Here is an 11628-nt window from a genome sequence, read left to right as displayed (position 1 = left end):
TCATTTTTGTATTATTATTATATCAATATATTATTATATTGAGTATAGATTTTTCTTATGGGTCTCATAAGAGCTACTTGGTATTGTATTTTCATGGTACGTTCTCAATGTTGTGCTTTATTATGAAATACAAAATTTCCTATTGTGTCTAGGTCATTTCGGCCAGATTTTGTCCTTATTCGACAACATTCCTTTAGCATGGCAGAGAATGAAGACTTCCGAAACCTTATTATTGGTATGCAGTATGCCGGTATCCCAAGTGTCAACTCTCTGGAGTCAATTTATAACTTCTGTGATAAGCCATGGGTGGTAAGTGCAGGAATAATGGGTCTCCTTATTGTCCAGTTATGTATTAGCTGTAAACATTGATAGCAGTCGTGTGTGTGTGTGTGTGTGTGTGTGTGTGTGTGTGTGTGAAGCTTCCATTATATATCCATGGCTGTAGGACATTTAAAGGGCCAGCCTACTCAGCTTTTTATATAAATAATAAAAATGACGTAAAACATTTATGTAAATTTTTTAAATATTTATTTTATGTTTCTCCTATTGTTAGTTGTTTAAAGTGCAACTGAAACCATTTTTTTTTAGTTTTGGATAGAGCGGAGAGAGATTAGAACCCCTTTTCTGCATCGCACTACGGTGTGCCCATAGAACTTAATGAAATGTGACTTGTGACATTTCAATACAATTCTAACAAAAAAACACCCCAAAGACCTCAACACATCTGTGTATCAGTGTACTACAAATTTGACGTTTATTTTGATTTTATTTCAATCGTGCCATCATAATGTGACAATACAGTTTTTAGACCAATTCATTTTTGTTGAGAGTATAGTAGTCTAAAGCTGATCATACATTATACAATCTGATTGTACAATCTTTTTTAGATCTGCCATCATCTTTGTAGTGCAAGTGCCACCCTCAGTTGATACAAGTTGAATTGATTGTTTAGGTTAATTTTGGCAAAGGCGATTGTACTCATATTTGATCCAAATTGGTCATCATGGTATCCTTTCAGTCCCTTAGCATTTTAATCTGTGTGCCAGAAATGCCCCTGGTCTATTAGGACCCTAGAAATGCCCCTGGCCAGAGGAAGGAAACCATGTGCGGTGGGGACACAGACATCCAACATTTTCAGAAGAGACTGACTGATGTGCATCTATCTTTGTTCCTAAACTATTGTGTTGGATTGTATTGTCCCTATAACATATCATTCATTTTTTCTAACATAATTTTTTAATTATATTTTGCAGTTTTCCCAACTGGTAGTTGCTTATAAAACGATGGGAGCTGAAAAATTTCCATTAATTGAGCAGTCATACTATCCCAACCACAAGGAAATGGTATGCGTAAAGGCAGTTTTGTACATTGTTATATGGCATTGATAATATTTTTATGTATGAAGAGCAATGACTGGCAATACAATCTAAAAATTCTGAGCCAGTCTTTTATATCTAAACAATTTATCATCTGGTGTGCTAATAAGATTACAAAAACTGGAAAGAAAATAGACACATGAAAAAAATAAAACTAAACAATAATAACAGCTTGCAGTGGACAATAATTTATAATATGCTAAACATAAAAAATAGAGTGCTCTGTGCCACTTTTAAAGGGAAATCATTTTTGGGGACTATGGGAAACACAGTAAGAGAAGGAAAAATACTGATTGGTTGTTATAGGCAACACAGTGAGAGAATATTCTTAACTTATTGCTATGGGGAACTCAGAAAAAGAAAATGCTGATTGTTTGCTCTGGATGACAAAGTAAGAACTGCTTTTTATTGAGAACATATGGAGTATGGATATGGAGGACCAGAGCTACGAGACGAGGCTACTAAATTTAAACATGTTCACATTAGAGGTGAGGAGATTAAGGGGGGATATGATTTCCATGTACAAAATGTTTAATGGTGGTAGCAACATTAGCGATAAACTGTTTAAAATTAACTCCGTTACAAAAACTAGAGGCCATAACCTAAAATTGGTGGAAAAAAAATTCCAGCACAAGGTGCGAAGGGGGTTCTTCACAGTAAGATCAGTTAGGGTCTGGAACTCACTGCCACAGGCGGTGATTTCAGCAAATAATGTGGAATTGTTCAAGAAACTTTTGGACGATTTCTTAAGGGACCGTAATATACAGGGGTACGGGTACTCCTAGAATGAGATCCTAATAGGTTGGACTTGATGGACTAATGTCTTTATTCAACCTCAAATACTATGTAACTATGTAACATAGAGTTTCTTTGGAGTCTTCTCAAACATTCTTCTATACAGTGTGAATTAACACATTTGAGAAAATCTATAGAAATTGCTAAGGGCCCGTTTACACTATAAGCAGAGACTGGCTTTTTTTTTTTAGCAATTGAACAACACCAGTCACTGCTAGGGCTATGGGCCTCGTACACACCACAAGGCGAGTGTTATCCGCAATGTGGTGCACTGTGAAAAAATGCGACATGCTACAGTAAACTGCGCTTCTGAGAAGGAGCTGAATGGAGTGTACAGTTTGTACACTCCGAATAAAGTTACAAAAATCTGCCAGAGCTGTCACAACGCGTTGCCCCCCTGCTAAAATGTTCCATTATAGAGAACAGGCTAGTGTGAACAGGCCCTTAGTGCTTTTTTTTTTCTTGAACAATGTATCAGCTGCTGTGCTAATAAGATCACAATAAAAACTTGAAACAAAAATAACGACAGCACAAAAAATACCTTATAAAAAAGGTGTTTATTTCAAAGGCTGCATGGGGCTGGGCAGAAACGCAAAGTGAAGATCACTGGAAGGGGTAGTGCTTAGTGGTTAGCACTTCTACCTTGCTGCAATGTGAGTCCCTGGTTTAAATCCCGGTCAAGACACTATATGCAAAGAGATTTTTTATGTAAAATGCTGTGTAAATTGTCGGCGCTATATAAATACCTGTAATAAACACTAATAAAAATACATCTATTGTGCACCCAGGGACAGTGATCTATTCCTAACCGCATGTAATCATATCATGTGTAATTACATGCGGACTGCTGCTTACAGATGCGGCCGCTGTCACTCGGTCATTAACATGAATGGGTTACAGCGGCCTCTTCTAAATGGGAGATTTGGGATCCCTGCCGCAGGAATCCATAGGTTCCTGCCACAGGAATCCCAGATTGCATAGTGTGAATGAGGCCCTTAACTTCTCAATGCTCTCCACCCGATATTTCTGCAGGGCTGATCCATGTAATATAGCCCCACAAACTCCAACGCTTGGTACTGCTGGAACAGGAAGATATTCGGGCTGGGTTGAGACATCACTCAGTCTTCAAAGAAGATTTTTTCAGCATTGCAGGCAAGATGAGTAAAAAATAAACAATGAGGAAGTGCAGTGCTAGTGCAGTGGGGGGAAGATTGGCTTTAAATTAGACTTTTTTCCCCCTAATTGTTAGCATAAAGTGATTTTTATTGTAATATATGACATATTATACAGTTTTTTGGAATATATTATAACAGTACTGATAGGGCATAGACATAATTTATGATGCTGTATAAAGAGGTAGGGAGGGTTTATCACAAATGTAATGGCACTATACAGAAAGGAGAAACAATTATGTAGAACTTCTTGTGGAATAACATATGCATAATACCGAATAAAGTGATGATTGCCTAATAAATATACATATGCTGTCATAAACAGACTAAACAATTGCACAATGACATACTTATGAATGCAAACCTGTATGACATGTAATCAGCTTAGAGAACTTTGGCAGAAAGTAGAAATGGTTGGAATTGAAGGCCATGCCACAGCACAGTATTTGAATTTATTATCTAATATAACAGTGAGAGCAACATTAAAGTTGAAGTTTAATCTGCTTATATTTCGTCTTCCCTGTATCCCTCTTCATTAACATGCTAACATGCTAATGATATTTCCAGAAATTCTTTCAGTTTTAATTACTTATCTTATTTTAGACTCAGTGATGGTTTCACTTGGTCTCTGTACTCCTCCATGCAATGCTGGCAGATGATGGCTGGAGGCAGGGGGCAGCAAGGTGCTGTACATAGCTTGAGTACTCCTCTCAAGATCCCTTGATGCAGGCAATGGACTTGTTTTTGGGAAGAGTTATAGCAATATCAAAATGCCTTGATGGGCAGATTTCAGTCTGGAGGGTTGGTCTTTTCAAGGCAGGCTGGATTTGCATGCAGAACGCCCTAGGTAACTCCCCCATATGTGACTCCAAACCTCCATGTTTGGACATGCATCCATTTACATCCCATTACCCCAAATCCGTCTGGCTTCAGAAAACCAAATGGAACACAGTTCTATTTTGGCAAACCTGATCGTGGTGTATCAGGGGTAATCTGATGTACACAGACGCATGTCTGTTTACATCCAACTCCCCAGAGACCTTACATGGGTCCAGTAAGTTCAGTTTTTTCTCCATCATAAGATAGAGGAAAAAAACCTGGATACGGATGTCCATTCCTAACCGCTCTGATCAGCAGCGGATCAGTGCATGGATCCCCTGCTGATCGAAAATGACAGGCGGCTGTGTGAAGGGGGCCCTAGTTTTCTTCCCCATTTCCATCCAAACTTATTTAAAGGTGAAATATGAGATGAGTAAAATACAAATCGGCTCGACTATAGATCGAGAACTGAGTGATCACAAACTGCTGATCACTCAGTTCAAGATCTTCTCCCTGCAGAGAGCGCTGACTGTCAGTAACACACTCCCCCTCCCTTCTCCATTCCTCTTACGCTCATTTGAGGGACAGGCAGGAGAGGGGTTGGGCTGACTTTGGCTCTAGAGAGCCAGAGCTAGCTGTCAATCAGGTAGTGGGGTACATCCCCACAATATTGTCGGGATTTGTCCCAGCTGAAGTGCGGCTCTGCGCTGTCAGCATATAGCTGGCAATAGCCTGCTATATGCTGAGTTTTGGGTCACAGGAGGATGACAGTAAATGTCCTCCTGTGACCCTAAAGAAAACTACAGCCAAAAAAAGGTTTGGCCATAGTTCTCTTTTTTTAAAAAACATATTTTATTACATTTTCTCTTTTTTCAATATGTCTCCAAGGGTTTATCATACAAGTATTCACAAAGAGATATAGGTATTCAAAACAACATACCAAATACAATAGGTCCACTGCCTAGGACCAGAAACCCCCGAACCCTAACCACCACCTCGGTTGCAGTTCTCTTTTAAATGGCTCTCCGCTAACATCTTTTTCTATTTCCTCCTTTAAACTTCCAATTTCCCCCTCACCTGCTCATCCCTGTTGTCCTTTTAAATCTAAATCTGGTCTTTTTTTAATTTAGTTTTAGATAGGGTGAGTAAGAGTTAAAATGACTCACAGGTGTTTCTGACCCCACTAGGGAGATTTTCCCTAATTTCTAGTACCTGTGATGCCATCCAAGTAATGGAGCGTGATCAAGTAGGGTACAGACACTACAAAAATGTTGTCAGATGTTTTAACCTTTCCTTAGTTTACTAAAAATGGGGTTTTGGTTTTGTCTATGTTCCATGTCCCTATTTGAGAAATCTCCCATCATTTCCTGTTCTGACAGAAAGTAGGGATAAAGCACACCAGTAGAGACACAAACAGCAATAAAAAACCTGAGGCTCAAACTGTAGCCATGCCAAAATGTTGTCTTGAGTTGGCCTTTAAGGTAAGCCTTTTGTTTTCACTATGATGTATCCTGGAAAAACAAAAAGGGAGAACTGGAGCACCACAACCTAGTGCAATAAGGTAGGTTTTTGAAGGGGCAACACAATATTCGTTGATATGCACTCACATGTGGCGGGATTTGAAGAAAGTTCAGCAATTTGTGACCATGAGGAGTGGTGTGGTGTCAGGCGGGTCATCTAGTGGCTGCGAGGGACTAAGCTTGGTCCGCCGTGTGGGGAAGAAGGATCCAGTACCAAATTGACAGCGGAAAAACCCTCACAGCTGATAATGTTAATCTTGTGTGAGAGGTGTTAATGTTGGCCTCTCCTCTGTGTTCATGAAGGGTGGAAGGAGTCCTGCAGCATGTTCTGTGATCCCGTTAGGAAGGGGAATCCATTTGGCCTGAGAGGATCTAAGCTTTAGTTTGTGGCATGGGTGGATGCCTTACTGCTGATGTTGTTCGGTTGGTGAGCCGGCATCAGTTGGCGATTGCGGTGGGGCCGATTCACTTTTGGTGGCCTGGGTAGATATTAGGGATGGGTTGTTTTGAGAAGTCACTATGATGTAGCAATTAATTTAAAGTCTTCATTTTTTTAAAAATGGTAAATCAACAACCATTAGTATTGCTTAGACACCCATTTATTTGCATTAAAGGAGAACTATGGGGTTAAGGCTTTTCCCCATAGTTCTCCTTAGGGTAACGGGAGGACACAAACTAGCGTCCCCCCGTCACCCTAAGCTTAGTATACCGCGAGCTACAGGTCGCGGTATACTGAGAAAGCCGCAGCTGAAGCGGATCCCGACAATTATGTCTGGATCCGCCCAGCTGCTGAGTGACAGCTCACTCCCGTCACCCTAGGCTCGCGGTACATCGGGTGGCTGAGCATATTCGGCCGACCCGAAGTGCAGAAGGAGTTCGACTTAGCCGATCCAACATCTGGATCGGCTAAGCCGAACCTCCGGCAGGCTACTCGCTGCTGTTCAGTCTATTCTTATAGATGCCGAACAGCAGTGAGTAAATAGCTGAATGCCGCTGATCGGCATTCGGCTCGGCTGTTCTGCTCGGTCAGATATATATTCAACAGTGAGTTCCCAAATTTGAATTAGTGTTCGTGTCACATAATTCCCTGCATGGTAAAACTAATACTTGGAGAAGGGGGTGAATTATAGGTGGCATGTGCTGAGAAAAGTTGAATGCAGCTTTTCAGACTGCTGCTTCTGCTCCTTCATTGTCCAGCCAGAGGCTGGAGGCAGGGTAAAGAAATGCTTGGTCACCAACCTGGCTCTGATGTCTAATAGGGTTGTGCACAACCCTAATTCCAAAAAGGTTGGGATGCTGTGTAAAATCTACATAAAAACAGAATGCAATGATTTGCAAATCTCGAACATGTATTTTACACAATAGAAAATAGAAAGCATATCAAATGTTCAAACTGAGAAAATGTACCATTTAAAAAAAATAAAAAAATAAGGTAATTTTGAAATTGATGGCAGCAACACGTCTCAAAAAATTTGGGACAGAGCAACAAAAAGCTGGCAAAATAAGTGGTACTAACAAAGAGGAGGAAGAACATTTTGCAACAAATTAGGTTGATTGACAACAGGTCAGTAACATGATTGGGTATCAAAAAGAGCATCTTATAGAGTCAGAGTGTCTCAAAAAAAAGGTTTGTCAGAGGTTCACCAATCTGTGAAAAACTGTGTCTAAAAATTGTCAAACTATTTCAGAATAATGTTTCTCAACGTAAAATTGCAAAGACTTTAAATATATCACCATCTATAGTACATAATATCATCAAAAGATTCAGAGAATCTGGAGAAATCTCTGTGCACAAGGGACAAGGCTGAAACGCGATATTGGATGCCCGTGATTTTCTGGCCCTCAAGCGGCACTGCATTAAAAACAGACGTGATTCTTATAATGGACATCACTGCATTCCCTCAGGAATACTTCCAAAACTCACTGTATGTAAACACAGTTCACCATGCCAAAAAAATTCAAGTTAAAGCTCTATCATGCAAAGAAGAAGCCATATCTGAACATGATCCAGAAGCGCTGCCAACTTCTCTGAGCCAAAGTTCATTTAAAAATTGACAATCTTTATGGCAACCATGGGCTCCATGTCCTCCAGAGTAAAGAGGAGAGCGACCTTCCAACTTGTTATCAGTACTCAGTTCAAAAGCCTGCCATCTCTGATGGAAAGGCACCATCATTGCTGAAATATATATCCAGGGTTTAGAGCAGCATATGATCCCATCCAGACGACGTCTTTTTCAGGAAAGGCCTTGTATATTTCAGCAGGAGAATGCTAAACCACATGCTGCATCTATGACAGCAGCATTGCTTCATAGTAGAAGAGTCCAGTTGCTTAACTGGCCTTGCTGCAGTCCAGACCTTTCACCACTTCAAAATATTTGGCACATCATGAAACTAAAAATATGACACAGAAGACCCAGGGCTGTTGAGCACTTAGAATCCTATATCAGACAAGAATGGGACAACACTTCTGTCCCAAAACTCCAGCAACTGGTCTCAGTTCCCAGACATTTACAGAGTGTTGTTAAAAGAAGAGGGGATGCTACCCCATGGTAAACATGGCCCTTCTCAACTTTTTTGAGACCTGTTGCTGCCATCAATTTCAAAATTACCTTATTTTTTTCTTAAAAATGTACATTTTCTCAGTTTAATCATTTGATACGTTTTTGATTTTCTATTGAGAATAAAATATGGGATTATGTTTTATGTAGATTTTACACAGCATCCCAACTTTTTTGTAATTGGGGTTGTATTTCTCAGAACTGGACAGACAGAATGTACAATTCTTTGGCAGGTATTACTGCTCCCATTCAAACATTCAAGGGTATATTTATCTGTTTAAAGTTTAGCTTTAAAAGCATTCGTCAATCTGAAGGAAAACCGTAGAGAAAATGAAAAAAAAAATAATTGTGCCTGCTGAAATATATGAACGTTAACAATGAACCACACACAATTTTCCTTGATGCTGTGAACAACAGGACCATTACCACATAGATTGGAAAAATCTACAAGTCTAAAAAGTGTGGTGACTCATTGGAAGCAGGATTTACACTTTGCAGGGAAAATTCAGAAAGAAGCGCGAGCAAGCTCTAGTGTCTGTAAGGAATCATTGATGAAAGATTTTTTGAAAACTCTGAAACCCCTGGATAAAAGGCACATGTTCTAGTATCTGTAGTGTCCCTCTTCTTGGCTTACACTTTGTATTTCTGCTACATGCTGTTTTGTTGATGGATTGAACTTGGCTTGTTAGATTGCATTTTCATGAAACCTCTCCTTCCTTGTCTCTGAGTCCATGAGAGCTTGGTCTGCATGCAGAAAGCTTAGATACAACACTTTTCAGACCAGTAATCAATCAAGCATAGTTGCCAAATGTCTTAGATCCTGCGGGACAGTCCCATGATTTTGGACACTGTCCCGCAGGATCCAAGACACTTGGCAATTATGATCCAGGACACTGAGTAACCTGTTGAAAGAAGCCAATAGTTTAAATAGCCGTAGCTGCTCACAGGGGCTTGCAGTGACATAAGACAACTGGTGGGGAGGAGTCACATGACATGCTGACATTTTTGGCCCTCCCATTTTAGTCTTGCTTCCTCCTTCACACAAGAGCATTCCGTGCACAAGGCAGCATCTGACTGTGCGCTATTTAGTCTTCCTATACTATATACTTCTCAGATACTCTACTATATACTTCTCAGATCCCCATATTTGCTGGAGAAAACTGCTGCACTGACCATAATTCACAGTTATATACCCAATCAAACCTGCAACTAGTGAATGTTGTGGCTGGACTTTAAGACAGGAAGTCTGGTAATAAATGTTATTGGGGCATGTTTCAATGCGACTGGGGTATTAAATGATGCTGTGGTGGATAAGATGTAGTTGTAGAGGGGATAGGGGTGTAGTTGCCTGGGAAGAGGGGGTGTTATATTTGCTTGCTTGCTCTGCCTGATGGCACGCCCCTGTTCTGCCTCCCCAGTCTAAGCATTGAAAATGTGATCTCTATAACTTACAGTTATGATGAGATAGCAATAACTCCCGATCTATATGAGTTGGGAGACAGTTGACTCAATCCATTTGGCACCTTGAAGATCGTTGAGAGGTTTAATCCAAACTGTGCAGATGTTTACAACAGTGAACATCAGATAGGTCAAAACATCATAATGTGATTCACTCAGCAAAGGACATGTGGCTGAGATGCAGACTGGAACATAATGAAAAATGGTGGAGCTACCTACACAGAGGAAAACTGAACTATGGCGAGGGTGGAGACAAATACCAGAGACATAAAAAGCAAATAATATTTAAAAGCATATCACAATGCATGTGTAACATGACAGCCCCACTGGGTGACTGTAGTTGGCAAGTGTTGTGTCATGCAGAGCTTATTTAACTCCTACTGACACCATCAATTCAATGTATTTTTTTCCTCTGACACCAATGATGTGGTTGGTTTATTTTGAGCCACTGACACCAACACTGGGTTTATTTTATCCCACTGATGGGATTTATTTTACTCCTGACTTTCTTTTTTAGTACCCACAGATAAAATATAGCAGAGCAAAAGGGTAAGGGTAAGCAATTTACCATGATGTCTCATCCACTTTTTTGGTTCTGACTATGCTCCCACAGGAATGGCAGATGGCACGCTTTTTTCTTCTCCCTTTATTCTCCCAAATACTGGCAACTATGATCAAGGTGTTGGTAGACCTAGATTGTGACAACTGAAGCCTTCCAAGCCAGTGATCGTTTTAAGGCTGCAAATAATTATAAAAATGGATTTCTAGTGTATCATAAATCTTTATCTACAGAGTAGTGAAATTCACTTAACAAAGTGTACACACAATATGGTATTTGCAAAAAAAAGCTGCATTTCCATTTGATTGTAACAATGAACTGTAGTTGTGTTACAGATACAAATACCATAGAAGAGAAAGAATTCACAGTATATGAGGCATAGGTAAGAGAACTGATGACATAGGAGTCCACAGGTTATGGTTTGACATAAGATGCAAGACATCAAAACATACTGCTTACTTATATAACACAGAATGAAAAACAGTATAACATGAGCAGGATACAATAAAAAACCAGTACAGAAGTTATTTGTACAATAAATAACAAAGAAGGAATGTATCATATTGAGCGACATACAAATACCTTCAGTGTATATTTTAAGAGCGTTCTTCCCAAAGGACCCCCCCTTCCCCCAGTGTCCCTCTAGAAAAAAAATTGGGTAAAACTGCAAACTTCAGATCCCAGCTTTTCCAGATTCTTGCTGCCAGACACCATTCACAGTTCCTGCTAGAGTGGGCCCTGCACAATAATGCACATGCAAAATACACAATATAAATCAATACAAAATCCCTCTTCTGCAAAGTATTGTATTGACCTCTAATAGTGCGTTCTCATATAGCATGAGCTGTAAATGATTTCCAGTGGTATTAAAGTAGACCTTGCATGAAAATGCAATGCCTGCTTATGCTGCAGCTCCCTACCCACCAGAACATTCAGTGAAGGCAATAGGGTAACTGAAAATTTTATGCAAAATGTATAAAATACTTACGTTGCACCCCAGCTTTCATTCACTTTATGTAGCCAGCATCTCTGGGCCTCACTGCAGGATCCTAGGAAAGCTCAGGATCCCACATCTCCTCTGAAAACATTTTGACAGAGTTTGGGATCCTCAGCTTTTCCAGAGTCTGGCTAGAAGGTCCAATGATGCCATTTGTGCCTAGGCAAGTTCATTGGAAACCAGAGTGCAAGGGAATTATTCCTTACATTTTTCTTTATGTTTTTTTTTCTAAGGCTTTAACTGGCCTTTTTTTAAATTTAGGAAGTAGGGACTGCAAATTAGGTGGACCTTTAAGGTCCTCTGTAAGGTCACAGCAGCTAGAACTGGATGAAGCTTCAATCTGAGGGCTGCAGTTTATTTTTTTATCTAGGGGA

At 40.0% G+C, this 11628-nt stretch overlaps 1 protein-coding gene across 1 annotated transcript in view; it reads left to right on the top strand.

The window, feature by feature from the left end:
• The window catches only part of SYN2 (synapsin II), a 279216-nt gene that overhangs the window by 154946 nt on the left and 112642 nt on the right, over window positions 1-11628 (top strand). Inside the window, exons 7-8 of the mRNA XM_018554553.1 lie at window positions 153-309; window positions 1254-1343. Coding sequence (XP_018410055.1) covers window positions 153-309; window positions 1254-1343 — 247 coding nt within the window. The remainder of the gene's footprint in view (window positions 1-152; window positions 310-1253; window positions 1344-11628) is intronic.

Source organism: Nanorana parkeri, unplaced genomic scaffold (assembly GCF_000935625.1).
Source record: "Nanorana parkeri isolate BGI_ZX_2015 unplaced genomic scaffold, ASM93562v1 scaffold164, whole genome shotgun sequence".
Taxonomy (NCBI): Eukaryota; Metazoa; Chordata; class Amphibia; order Anura; family Dicroglossidae; genus Nanorana; species Nanorana parkeri.
Note: the sequence above shows the minus strand (reverse complement) of the source record. Positions and strands in the feature narration are given on the sequence as shown.